Below are 14154 nucleotides of genomic sequence, written 5' to 3'. Positions count from 1 at the left end.
TTCCTCCACAGGGTTTTGTGTGAGGCACTGCAGTGATGGGGGCTTTTTGTCATGAAAGCAAAAATTATGAATTAAAAAAAAAAATAATTGTTGAGACTTAGCTGTCAGGCTCTGTCTTAAATCCCATTTTCTGTTCTTTTCTAAGGTGGCTTGAATGGAGGACAAGTTCACCTGCACGGAACTGGGTTTTCCCCAGGAAAGACTTTGGTCACAGTATGTGGCACCAGCTGTGAACTCTTTGGCAACATGACAGTGACTGAGCTGAGCTGCCTTGTCCCACGCCTACCAGGTCAGTTAAAACCCAGAAACTGTCATTGTGATAAAAATATCCCCTAAAATTTGACCCAAAATGGGGAGTCCTGGTGTATCTCATCCCAGGAGAACAAGGAGCAGCCCAGGAGAGAGGAGAGAAATTAACATAGCACTGACAAAGTTTGGACTTGGGGATCTTGGAGGTCTTTTCCAACCATAATGATTCCATGAATCTGTGACTTCTGTTTTTTGCACTCAGTCTGAGGACAGATGGAGTCAGGGTGAGTTTTTGTGTCCATGGCCATGGATGTTGGATTAGATCCAGCATGTGCCTGTGGCCACACTTGCACAACATCAACATTTCCTCTCAGCAGTTATTCCTTGGGAAAGCTCCCCATGTAAAACATCCATTTGGACAGCAGAATTGGGTACCCAAGAACCTCTTAGCCATCATGACCATCTTAATGAATTAACTCCCTTAAATGCCTCTTCTTCTGAGGGAATAGTCTCAAGTTGCACCAGGAAAGTTTCAGTTTAGATATTATATTTTTTTTTCACATTAAGTGTTTTCAAGCTTTGGAAGACAGTACCCAAGGAAGTGGTGGAGCCATCATTCTTGAAAGTGTTTAAAAAATGTATGAATGTGGCACTTGAGGACATGGTTTAGTGGTGAACATAGTGTTGGTGAGATGATGGTTGGACATGATTATCTTAAAGGTCTTTTCCAACTGTAACAATTCTTTAATTCTGTGGCCACACACATTTTGTGTTTTGGTTACATGGTGGGGTGGCCTCAGTAGGGTAAAGGTGTAGAAGGAAAAAGGTTGAATGACTGGAAGGGTGAACAAATGACAGACCATGGCCAGTTCATACCTTTGGGAAGCTGGAGATGAGGATTTGACTTCCTTGAGAGGAGGATGGGATCATCCATCATGACCACAGCATCTTCCTTAACTGGAGAGAGACATGATGACCTCCACATCTCTCTTTGAGAGAAATAACCCTGCCTAAATTTTGGACCTAGCTCTTCAAAATGAGCATTTCTGGGGACAAGATATGTTCCCTCCTTTTCCTACTGAAGGCTCAGAATTAGGCTTCTCACACCAGCAAAAGGCAGAATTTAAGGCTTTTAAGTCTCAGCTCTGAGCCATGTAGAATTCCCCAAATTCTAAGCATGAAGTATTCACCTTGGTGCTTGACTCCTTGGTGGAGTCCCCATCCTTGGAGGTGTCCAAGGAATGGCTGGATGTGGCACTCAGTGCTCTGGGCTGGGTGACAAGGTGAGGAGCAGTCAAAGCTTGGACTCTGCAATCTTGGAGATCTTATCCAGCCTAAATGGTGCTGTGATTCAGGGATTTCAACACTCAGAAACTGAACATTTCAGCCCCTTCACAGCTCTGAAGTTAGGGAACATCTGGAGGTCTGCAGAAATATTTGCTGCTCTGAGGCTGCCCAGACATCAGCCTCAGTGACCAGAGATCCAGGACCTCTTATTCTTTGTGGATGTGAAAGAAAGGTGACAAGTTAGTGTCCATCAGGGTAAATTCACAGGGGTTTGTTCAAAGGTGTGTGGAATATCCATCTTCTGAAATAGAAGTTGAATAAATTATTTGTCAAGAAGCCACCTCAATGTGAAATTTAACTTTTGAGCAATGGTTGGGACAAGAGGCCTCCAGGTGTTCTCTTCAGCCTCACTTATTCTCAAATTCTAAATTTACTCCTGTCATTTGGAACAGTTCCTGTCATAGAATCCCAGAAAGATTTTGGCTGAAGGAACCTTAAAGGTCATCCAGTTCCAACTCAAGTGCTATGAGGAATACTAAAAAAAGATGGAAGGGAGAAAGAATAAGGGCTTTAAAACTCAACCACAAGCACTCAAAAAGAGACACCAAGAGGGCATAAAGAGCTCAGTTTTCTTTGTTTTAAACAAGGCCCAGGCACACTCCACAAAACTGCTTGTTATTTTAAATAGAAAAAGACAGTGCTAGAGCATTGGAAAAAAAATAAAGCACGAAACAAGGCAACCTGGTTATTGCAGGGAGAATAGCTTACTAAAATTTAATCACATTGATCCAAACTGTGCTCAGAACTCCCTGCGTGGTTGGTGGCAGAGGGATCCTGAGAAAAGCAATTTCACAGCCAGGACCACGATGCTTGTTCCTGTCACTAGATGTCAGCAAGGGAATGCTGATTGCTGGCTGTGTGTCTGGAGAGGAAATGCAAAGGAAGCATTGCCTCACCTTCTCTCTCCTGCCCCGGGTTTTGCAGCCGTGCCAGTTTCACCAGTCGAGTTGCAAAATATTTGTTAATTAAATATTTACAAATATATATTTTCTTTTCTTAAAAAAAAAAAAAAAACTTTTGCAGGCTTATCAAATCTGTGTTTGTCAGGCTCTTTGTGCTCTTTGAGACACTTGTATTCAGCTTGTGCATATCTACATCTGGCATAGGTGAATCTGTATACAGAGCAACAGAGCAAGACACTTTCCAGATATTCTTCCACGTAATGCTTAATATTTAAGCACTTTTAAAAAAAATATATTTAAGGTTTTAACCCTGCCCCTCACCACATTTAGGGTGGTTTAAGTGCAGTAACTCCAGTCTCACCTCATGGTTTACATCATGCTCTTTGCCTGGGGAATTTTGCCACTTGGTGCTGGCACATCCAGTGCTCAGACCTTTCTTGCACTGCCTCATCCACATGGGAAAGGTGGCAAAGAGACTCCAGGACTGTGAAGGAATGGGAAAGGGAGGTCTGTGGTGCTCCAGAGCCCCTCAGTGTTGTGTCCCAGCTGGATAGTTGTCTGACCTTTCCCTGCTCTGCTTGCTGAACTGGCTGATGTGAAGAGTTTAAGCTGCATTTCTTCTGTTACCGAGGGCTGTGAAGCAGAACCCTCTCTCTCCTCTGGCACTGTGGGATGTCAGGTGGCAATGGCTGTCCTGGCTCTCAGACTTGGGTCATGTTGTGTCTGGCTTGCTCCAGATTAGAGATGTCCACGTGGGCATCCCCAGCTGGTCCGAGTGGCTCTCTCATGTGATCCAATCCGCAGGGCAAGGCTCTGCAGGTAGGAAATGTGACTTCTTTCCTTCTTTCCCTTTGAGCAGGAAGTTTTCTAAGAGATGAGGGATTGCCAGGCTCAGCAGGATCCATCCATAAGCCTTCCTCATGGGTCTTTCCTTAGGAATGGGTTCTGAGCAGGGTCGCAGCAAGGTTTTAGTTTGATCATTGGCAAGGGCTGGGAATGTTACAGAGATATTCCCAACCCAGACCACAAGGAATGGGAATGCAGGACCAGGCTATTTTATGAAAACTGTTGTCTTTTGCAAGGTGCAGAAAAATCAATTCAGAATAGAGCTAAAATTTGATTTTCAGCCTTAAAGCTTAAAAAAAATTAACAAAATGAAATAAAATTAAGAAAACCTCACTGCCTTCAAGCAAAAACAAAACCAAAAGAAAAATGCCCAAATTAACCCATGAGTCTTTAAAGGTAAAGATATAGCTGGCTTCATCACCATGCCTGGAAGGGCTCAAAAGCCATGTAGATGTGGCACTTTGGGACATGATTTAGTGGTGGGTTTGGCAGTGCTGGAAGAATGTTTGGGCTCAATATTAGAGGGCTTTTCCAAACAAAATTATTCTATGCTCATGAAAGCTGTCCCCCTCTCTGGTTCTTGCTTCTTTGCCACTGCATGAGTGAAAATGCAGTTGTAGATTCTGTTCAGCTCAGGTTAAATTTACAGGACATGTGGGTAGTATTTGTGGGACTGAGTTGTGCTCCTGTGAAAGATGAGAAAACTGGCATGAAGCTTGAGACAGGTGAGAAAATATCTGATTATTCCTCTAAGGTGATATTAGGGTAAATACCATATAAAATTATTCCAGTGAGCCAATCCCTGAGATTTTATGTTTTACATTAAAGCAAAAGTAAGGAAGGCATCTTTCAAAGGAGGTAAACTGATAAGAGGATGCATGAGGGTAAAAGCTGAGCCTGATTTTCCTGGTTGCATCAGCATGCTTGGAATAACAGGTCTGACTTTTGGGTTTTGATGTAACAGTTTTGGGATCTTTGTTTAAGGGTTCTGGACCTGCCATTAACCAGACTCCACTGGTAAAAGAGCATGTTTAGGGAGGAGGATTTAGATTAGAGGCTAGAAATGAGACTGGTTTAAAAGGATGTGGTTTGGTGGAGCTCTTTAAATGGGGCAAGAAGAGAGAGAGAAATGAGTTTTGGTTCTAACAAGGAGATGCACTGAGCTAGGACAGTGGGGACTAGAGCCAGGGAAATTTGGGGATTTGTATGAGCAGATGCAGAAGATATGAAGAGGCTCTGTTGTGGTATTTTGGCAGTTGGGACCTCAGGAGGAACCAGGGCCTTTGGTCGTTGTTGTGGAGATCAAACCAAAGGATCGAAATGGTCCCTTCTACCTTTCAAATCCAGACATGAAGTTAAGAGGAGGAAATAAAGCATATTAATTACATGGCAGGAATGTTCTGACAGTGAGATCTATCAGACAGTGGAGTAGATGCTTAAAAGCCACCTCTTGGGACTTCTGAAACCTGTCTCTGTGAAATGAATGTCTCACAGGGAGCAATTCTTCACAGGCAAAGGTTGGATTCGATGACCTTAACAGGTCTCTTTCTCCTTTCTCTTTTATTAACTTTTTTTTTTTTTTTTAATTCTTTGTCTTTCCTGCTAAGCCCATGTTGCTGCTCCACAGTCCATTTTGTGAGGGGTGGATAACCAGGGATGTGAGTTTTGGCACTGGGACTTCTTGGGCAGTTCTTCAATCAATCCCCAGCTGCCCTTGGAGCCTCCTGTAGGTTTGAGCCTCATCACAAGTCCAGCAGTTGTTATTAAACAGCAACCCAGAACAAAGCCCTTGTGCTGAGCATCCCAGGATGCTGGATTAAGCCAGAGTATCCCTCAAAGCCAGGGCTGGGGGTAGCCAGTCCCTAAGCCATCACCACCACACGGAGATTTGGCTGCCGTAGTGTCTGATCTCAAAAGAGAAGCTGTAATGAGCTGAGGGCATTCATCCCAGCAATGGGATTGCAGGTTTGATCTTTATAGGGAGTATAAAGCCTAAAGCAGCTTCATTCTGGGGTTTGAACACTAACCAATTAAGCAGGGAGAAAAATTGTGTCCCAGAACAGGCAGAATATCCTTTTAGGATGTGCCAAAAGTGTGTTAAAATCTTTAGCTGGTATTTTTTGCTACTGGTTGGTAGGAGATAATGGCACGAACAATACCAAGGGCTATTTGTGTTTCATGGTTGGAGGAATAGGAAGGGAAAGGCCAAGACTTCCTCCTAAATGAATAAAGACATTAAAACCTCTGAGAGGAGGGAAACAGGAGGATCTTGGAGAGCCCCAAGGAAAGAAGGAATGGGAAAAGAACATCACCTCTAAAAGTGATATCTCCATTTGATGAACAGGAGATGTGGGGTGGGGAGGTGAGATTTTCCCCTCCTTTCACCTGAGAGAGAGAAAACAATTCTAAGTTTGATTCTGCGGGGTACAGATGAAGTAGGGTTTACTTGGAATTTGCTTCCTCTGATCTCTTTGCAATCCTTTGTAGCCATATTCTAAAACTTAGGTTTTATAAAATAATATCTTTGTTTGACTGGTTTGAGTTAAAAATTATTTCAGCCATTGGTAGGATACAAGGCCTCCTGTTCCTACAGGCATGATAACTTTGGGATGAGGGCACTGGAGCTCAGCAGAAACACCCAATTTCCACATTTTGGGGTTGTTTCAGAAGTGCCAGACTGTTCTTGTGCTGAGCTCTCAGGGCTGTGCAGGAAACACCTTCTGGTGACCTTCAGGAGCCAGGTAAGATCTTTGACAGCAGCAAAATCTTGAGGAAAACAGTCCTGACATTTTGTGAGTAATTTCCAACATTCATCCCAAAATAGAGTTCAAGTGGTTTTCCACAAAGGAAAACTCTGCCATGTTCTTTTCAAGACTACAAAAGAAAACAAAACCCTCCTGTAATGAATTGGTTCCACTCCAGGTTGTTGCAAATGCAAGATCTTTGCAGAATTTAGTCCCCTTGGATGCTATTTATTTGTCAAAACACAGATATTTAATGCTGCTTAAGATCCCCTTGAAACATCAGGAAAGACATATGGCTTTTGTTGTAGTCATGGAATACCTGAAGTAGCACTAGGTAGAGTTTTTGGACAAGAAAAGCAAAATCTTGCTGTCATTCTTTTAGGCTTCTCTGCCTGTTACTTGTCTTAGATGTAGGTCTTAAAGGCAGGGATTGTGTTTGGGTCTGTTTGGATGCCAAGCAAGAAAATTGCCCCTGGATTTTGGGAAGGAAAAGTATTAAGTATATTGCAAAATTTATTTTTCTTATTCTAAATCCAGAGAAGAAAAATAGAAAAGCATTGTAAACTCTCTCTCTCTGAAGTTCAGAGCAAATGAACTGATAGGTTTTAATATTTCAAAAATACCTGAAACATTAAAGAGTTATAAACTCTTCAGAAATACCCCATATGAAATAGTAAGCTTTAGCAAAATGTGCTAAATATTTTAATACAGGAAATAGAATGCTTTCATATTTTTACAATTTCAACCCCCATTTTTTAGGATTGCTTAGGAGACAAGACATGCATTAACAACAACACTTCCCCAGCAAACAAGGCACCTTTTGAACAAATTGGAACTTACAAAAGCAAATAGGAAAAAAACCTTTCTTGATAAATCCCCATTGATTGGATTTCTGATGCTTAAGGAATACTCTTGGATGCTTCAGTGCAGTCTGTTATACTGTCCACAGACCTTTTCAGGAGTTCATTACAACCATTTGGTTAGTTCAGGATTAATGAATATTCTCCAAAAGTCAGGGTTTTGAGAGAAACAGATTTAATGTCTGTCATGGTTTTAATGCTTAAAGGACTCCTGTCTAAAATTGCTAAACCCAAATATTTCAACTGACTCTGGACTTAAGTGACAGTCCATAATACTTTTCTTATCATTTTTTGCCTGGGTTTAGAATAAGAAAATCTAATTTTTATCACACTGAATCACTTAGGTTGGGAAAAAACCTCCAGGATCATTGAGTCCAACCTGTGACTGATCCCCACCTTGTAACTCAGACTAGAGCTCTGAGTGCCACATCCAGACCTTCCCTGGACACCTCCCAAGGATGGGGACTCCACCACATCCCAGGGCATTGCATTAACAGCCCTTTCCATGAAAAAAAAAATTCTTCCAGATGTTCACACCACTTGTTCTTTAAATAAACCTCAAAACAGCTGCTCCCATTACAATTTTTACCTCATCCATGGAGGCAGACTTGGACCACATCTCAAGTCATACTCAGCTACATAAAGCAAGGTGGGAGATCCCAGTTCCCACCTGTTCCCCAGGAGCCCTCCAAGCTGTGTCCAAGTTTCCTCAAAAACTGTTTCTGGGTTTCAAACTCATGATAGGTATTAAGTTGTCTTAACATATATCTTCTTGGTAAAAGTTTTGTGCCACATTCTGAACTGTAAACCATGTTCTAGCTCTCCCAGAAGAAAAGTCTATGCCTGTATTTAATCCTTGTCATCTCCTATGTCATCTCCTTCTGGACAGAGCGCTTTGATCCCAAAGACCATCCTGGTGCTCAGGGCACAAAGGATGCTCAGGGCACATTTTGCTCACACAAAGCAAAGGGGGCTGAACGAGCTGGGTGGAGACCTAATAATCCTCAAAAAGGATGCAGCTAAAGAGAGGCTTGGTGCATATCAGGAGCCAAAGGATCATGGAATGGTTTGGTTGGAATGGGTGCACATCAGGAGCCCAAGGATCATGGAATGGTTTGGGTTGGAAAGGACATTAAAGTAACTTTAGTTCCATGGGCAGGCACACCTCCTGCAATGACATCTCTCAGCAGTTAAAATGCGCTCAGTGTCAGTGGTGTTTGGGCTGCTTTGGGTTATGTTTTCTCTCCTGTCTTGCAGCCTCTCTGGCCATTCTCTGTGGTCTGACACATTCTTCTGCCAGGTGCCAAGAGGACAGAGCCACCTTCATTGAGTGTGACATCCAAGTCCTGGTGGGCACCTCCCAGCAGAGAGGATCTGTGTCCTACTTCTACATCTGTGGGGACACCCCGCCCCAGGGACATTTTGCTGGACTCCTTGCCAGGTTAGTGCTGTGTCTCTCCATCAGCCCAGTGGATCCATCCACAAAATACATCCCCCCATGGCTTTCCACCCTTTTGTAGAGTTGTTCCAAATGATGGACTGAAGGAACAAAATCTCAGTTCTCACATTGATGCCAATAGAGCTGTTTAGCCTTGAGACCACTAGAGAGCTCTGCTGGGTAGTGGAATTCATTCCCTGTGCCTATCAAAGCATCTCCAGCCCCCCCTCCTTCCCTTCTGCCTTTTTAAAGTGTTTGAGAGACATCAGAAAATCTATCTCGTAAACAGCCTGCTTTGTTCCTTCTTAGGTTTTAATATTTATCTTCTGATCCAAAGCAACATCTGGTGGATGCCAATGGGAAAAATGATTAGGCATTATGAAAAGCAGAAGTCTTCTTTTTTTCTGTTGTTTTCTCTTTTTTTTTCCTTCTATTTTTTTTCTTCTTTTTTTTTCCCCCCTCTGCCTTTCTCCAAGCATTTTCATGAGTAAAAAGTCAAGGAGTAAATTCAGCAGGGCGTGCAAGGGTGGTTATGCTTTGCAAATTCAAGGCTGAGCTGTCCAGGAGTATAACTTGGAACTGTTGTCTTTGATGGAGCAGTGAGGATTTATTCCTGCTGAGCACTTCTAAGGATAAGTGGGATGTCTGAGTTAAGGAATAAACAGGTGAATGATTAAAGATTTGGTTTGGAAGGGACGTCAAAGGTTTTCTTGTTCCAGCCCCATGGACAGGGACACCTCCCACTACCCCAGGTTGCTCCAAGCCCCATCCAACCTGGCTTTGGACACTTCCAGGGATCCAGGAGCAGCCACAGCTTCTCTGGGCCCCCTGTGCCAGGGCCTCACCTCCCTCACAGGGTGGAATTTCTTCCTAATCTCTAATCTAAATCTCCCCTCCTTCAATTTGGAGCCACTTCTCCTTGTCCTATCACTCCATGTCCTTGTGAAAAGTTCCTCTCCAGGCTTCTTGTAACTCCCCTTTAGATACTGGAACAAGCTGAACAAAACTTTGCAGAAGTTATTTAGTAAACAGATAATTAGAACAGCATTGTAATGCACTGCCCATGATTTGCTGTTCGTGGTGAACAAACTTCTGGCTGCTGCATCTGGCCACAGTCCAGGTAATTCAGTGAAGTTGCAGAGATTTGATCCTCATCCTGACCTGGTCCTTGCATCATACTTGGTGTTGATTCACCAGAAGGAGCTTTGGATAACCTGAATTGAGGGGAAAAAAAAAAACCCAACTGGCATTTACTGTACAAAGACAGCAAGACATGAATTTCACAGATTTTTAAACTTGTTAAAAAATATAAAAATAGAAGTTTCCAACTAAAATTAATTTAAAAAAAAAGTTTACACAGTTGCGACGCCTCTCTGTGGGTCCGTCACTTCTTCCTCACCAGTTTTTTAAATTTGATCTAACCTGGGCTTTTTAAGAAAATTCTTCCAAGTTTTGAGAAAACCAGTGTTAGGCAGAAAGAAATTATTTTCCTGCAGAGGAGACAGAGAGAAGAATTCTATACAACTGGAAAAAGCCACACTGTGCATTGGTAATATCCTGTAACATCCCAGGAAATGGAGAGGACAGATCTTTTGAAGAAGACAAAAGTAAGGAGACTTATAAGGGAAAAAAAGTGAAATTGAATTAATTTAATCAGTTCTACTTCTCCCAGAATGACTTATTTCAAATCAAGAAACTCCAGGAGCCTTCCCTTGTCTGGTTGAATTTTGCTTTGCTTTTCCTCACATCAGTGTAAGCCCAATTCAAAAAACCAACAAACTTGAGAGGGACAGGACAACTCCATGTGTTTCTTTTTTGCTTATTTTTTCCTGGATATCAAAATTGTGCTCTGCTCTTCACTGATTAAAAAAATGCATCTTCAATTATATACTACTACTACTACTACTACTACTACTACTACTACTACTACTATTTATTATTATTACTATTATTATTACTATTATTTTCTTTCTCCTTTTCTTGGTTTGGGCTGCTACTGTGCAGAAAGTCACAAAGTCCTTTTACTGTCTGTTGGCTTATTGTTTTCACTGTGGTTTTTAGTCCAATTTCACTGTGAATGCTCCAGAGACAGGGTTTATTATTCCTTCTGGGAATCCTATCAGGGTGAGATTTCTGAATCAAATCAATCAACTTTGTTTACCTACTATTTTTCCATTTCCCCCACTTCTTCAGCATCTTTCTTATTGTCTTAACTTTTCACCCCATTGTGCTCATGCTTATATTTTAGTTGAAAATTAAAACTTGTCTGGATATTTTTTTTCTATTGAGTTCATTTCTAAATTAAAGGGAAGTTTATTTCTTGCTAAAGGGAAGTAGGGGCAAGTAGTTTTTTTTGTTTTCAAAAAAGTTTCCTGATTTGAGAAATCTTAGAAAAAATAGAAGGAAAAAAATGTGAGGTTTGAATAATATAAATTAACTTATGTCAGAACTTCTGCAAACTTTTTTCCGCATTTCAGTTCAGAAAAATATTTAATTTTAAAGTATTAATGGAATTTGCAAGAAAGTCTCAGAAAATTTAAATGTTTCCACCAGAAAAGGACTATTTTGAGGATTCCTGAAATAATACATATTGATCATTACAATTATTAATAATAAAAGTATATATAAATTTTAGCTATGTGCAAATGCTCAAGGTTAAGACATTTGTCCCAGGATGGGGACAAAACTACTGAAGTAATTCCTGGTTTAAGTGCACATTGACTCTCTCCTATTTTTCTTACTAATTTTATAGAATCACAGAATAGTTTGGGTTTGAAAGGACTTTAAGTCTCATCTCATTCCACCCCCTGCCACAGACAAGGGCACCTTCCACCATCCCAGGTTGCTCCAAGTCCCACTCAACCTCGCCTTGGACACTTCCAGGGTTGGGGCAGCCACCTGGACAATGTTTTTCAGTGGTTTAAATAATATTTTCTTCATGTAGTTTGTACTACAGCCTATCCTTTATCTGCTTATAATGGCAAAAGTATATTCCTTAAAAGAGTTGTAAGTTTTGCCATTAACAATTCTTGTGTCAAGCTACATTCCTGAATTCCATTTAATAATTCACTCCTTTTCTTGCATTTTCTTTAAACATTGCAATTTGGTTAAGAGAGTTTCAGAATGTGCTTGCATAGGGATAGAAAGGAACTGGTTCTTCTGTTCTTCTTGCAAGCAAAATGTATTTACTTTTTGCAAAAAAAAAACCCCAAAAACCTGTGAAAATCACTCAAATGTCCTTGTATTGACTTGAATGTTTGGGAAATTGTGTCCATGCCCTGCATCCAGCTGACCACCACCCCCTTCTGCCTTTAAAACTGTTGGTTATTTCAAAGATGCAGTTTTTTCTTGCAGCTTTAAAAAGTACTTTGCAGTACTTTTCAGCCCAGTCCACTGAATTATTGTACAGGACAAGATCAATTCTCAAAGTATTGCTATCAAAAGCAAGCACAGATCCCCAAGGCTGGCTTTTGATTATTGATACAGCAGAGGAAAAAGTTTATTTAAATATAAAAAATAAAAATTTGCTTTTAAAAGGGTTCAGCAACTTGCAAAGGCTTTTCTCCCCCTATTTTTTAGTATTGTTGTTTCTAATGTGGTTGATTCCTTTACCACTGTAACCCCAAACAAGGGCACCAAAACAAACAGGTTTCTTCTAAATGCAGGCCAGAGCAAGGCTTTGTTTGCAGAGTGAGCTGCTGCATCCAGCAGGGGAGTTTTAAATCTTCAGGCTCATCAAACCACTCTGATCATCACCCTTCCAACAAAGCTCTGAGTCCTGGCTTTCAAAATGGGTCAGTTTTGGGAGAGCTTTGGGCCAAGGAGGTGCTGCACTCCCTCTACTCCTCTCTCATGAGACCCCACCTGGAACAGGGTCCAGCTTTGGGCTTCCCAGCGCAGGAAGGACATGGAGAGGTTGGGGTGAGTCCCGAGGAAGCAGGGTGATGATGATGATGATGATGATGATGATGATGATGATGATGATGATGATGATGAGAGGGATGGAGCAGCTCTGCTGTGAGGAAAGGCTGGGAAAATTTGGATTGCTCAGCCTGGAGAAGATGAGGCTGTAGGACGAACTTAGAACACCTTTCAATGCCTAAAGGGTCTCCATGAGATTTGGAGAGGGACTTTGGACAAGGGCTTGGAGCGACAGGGGAATGGTTTCAGACTGACAGAAGGAAGATTTTTGAGAGTTATTAGGAAGGAATTGTTCTGTGTGAGGGTGGTCAGGCCCTAGCACAGAGTGCCCAGAGAAGCTGTGGCTGCCCCTGGATCCCTGGAAGTGTCCAAGGCCAGGCTGGGTGGGAGGTGGGAGGTGGAAGGTGTCTCTGCCCATGGTAGGGGGATGGAATTGGATGGTCTTTAAAATCCTTCCAGTTTAAACCATTATGGGGTTCTGATCCCTGAGACACTTTACCTGTTAAAATCCTGTTATATGGGATTTTCAGGAATCTGAAGGCCTCTTAAAATCCTGATCCTGCCTATCTGATCCTCTGTTTTGTTGAGTAAATCACTCTGTGAACTCTGCCCTTTATCTGTTCAGAAAAGCTGTGTAATTTCTGTTTTGCTAGTTGTTGTGTTGCTGTAACTCCTCTTCTTTCTCCTCACCTTCCTACATCTTGCCTGTGTGAATCTGATGGTGGGCTGGGGAGGAGAGGAACAAGTAGCAATGGCCAAGAGTCACAGAATTAGGTTGGAAAAGACCTCTGGGATCATCAAGTCCAACCATTAACCCTGTGCCACACTTTGCTCACCATTAAACCATATGTTGAATCCTATATCTCCCCACAATGAAACACTACCAAAATCAGCAACTGTCAGCAGCAAAACCAAGGGAAAAAATGTTTCTCTCCCACCATGTTTTCTATTTCTTCTTCCCCCCGTGCAAGGGGAGGCTTTAGAGCAAATGTCTGCTGGTATAACTGGCACATATATCGAATCTCCTTAGTCTGGGCTGTTAAGTAAGTTTAATTAATTTACTAAGTTAATGTTCCAATGTTAGCAACAAAGCATCATTGCAATCAGCTGGGTAGCAGGAATTGGAACCCCTAAATGAGCTCATTTTTTCACAGTTGGAATTAGGGACCAGTTAGCCAGTTGTGTGGTTTTTCCAATTTCTCCCCTTGCCCTAGGGGAGTTGCAAGTTATTCATTCCCCATTGCTAAGTGTGAGTAAGATGGGGAGGGGGAGACACAAACCAACCCTACTCCTTGTAGGAGTCCATCTTTGCTCCCAACACTGCTGATTCCCTCCCTGTTGTCTGCACTTATCTGCCTGCCTTGGTCCTAGACTGGCATTTGTTCCCGTTTGTGATGGTTTGGGGAAGGAGAAAAGCATCACTGAGAGATATTTACTGCGTGTGTTTTCATCCTGAGTGTGTGCAGATAAAGGGGGAAAAACAAATAAACAATAAAAGAATGGAAACAAAATTACCGAAATTTGCAAAGTTTGACAAATGGTGGCCAGGAGTTGCCACAAGCTAATGGCTTTCAATGATTAATAAGAGTAAAAATAATTGCATTTCATTAAGATTGATGACACCCCATTTAACCTCCCTTCTCGTTTCAGCCCTAAAGTGGAAAGAGATGAAGTTCTCATCTATAATAGCTCCTGTAACATTACCATGGAAACTGAGGCAGAGATGGAGTGTGAGGGAGCTAATCAGCCAATTACTGCCAAGATTACTGAGATATGGAAAAACTGGGGCCAGAACACTCAGGTATAATCAAATCTTTTTTACAGACTGATTCAAACAGCTTAAAATT

At 41.8% G+C, this 14154-nt stretch overlaps 1 protein-coding gene across 1 annotated transcript in view; it reads left to right on the top strand.

Moving 5' to 3' along the window:
- The window catches only part of PKHD1 (PKHD1 ciliary IPT domain containing fibrocystin/polyductin), a 240386-nt gene that overhangs the window by 43633 nt on the left and 182599 nt on the right, over positions 1 to 14154 (top strand). The window contains exons 33-35 of the mRNA XM_059469299.1: positions 146 to 289; positions 8206 to 8389; positions 13958 to 14108. Of these exons, the coding sequence (XP_059325282.1) occupies positions 146 to 289; positions 8206 to 8389; positions 13958 to 14108 (479 nt within the window). The remainder of the gene's footprint in view (positions 1 to 145; positions 290 to 8205; positions 8390 to 13957; positions 14109 to 14154) is intronic.

This window comes from Ammospiza nelsoni, chromosome 3 (genome assembly GCF_027579445.1).
Source record: "Ammospiza nelsoni isolate bAmmNel1 chromosome 3, bAmmNel1.pri, whole genome shotgun sequence".
Classification (NCBI taxonomy): domain Eukaryota; kingdom Metazoa; phylum Chordata; class Aves; order Passeriformes; family Passerellidae; genus Ammospiza; species Ammospiza nelsoni.
Note: the sequence above shows the minus strand (reverse complement) of the source record. Positions and strands in the feature narration are given on the sequence as shown.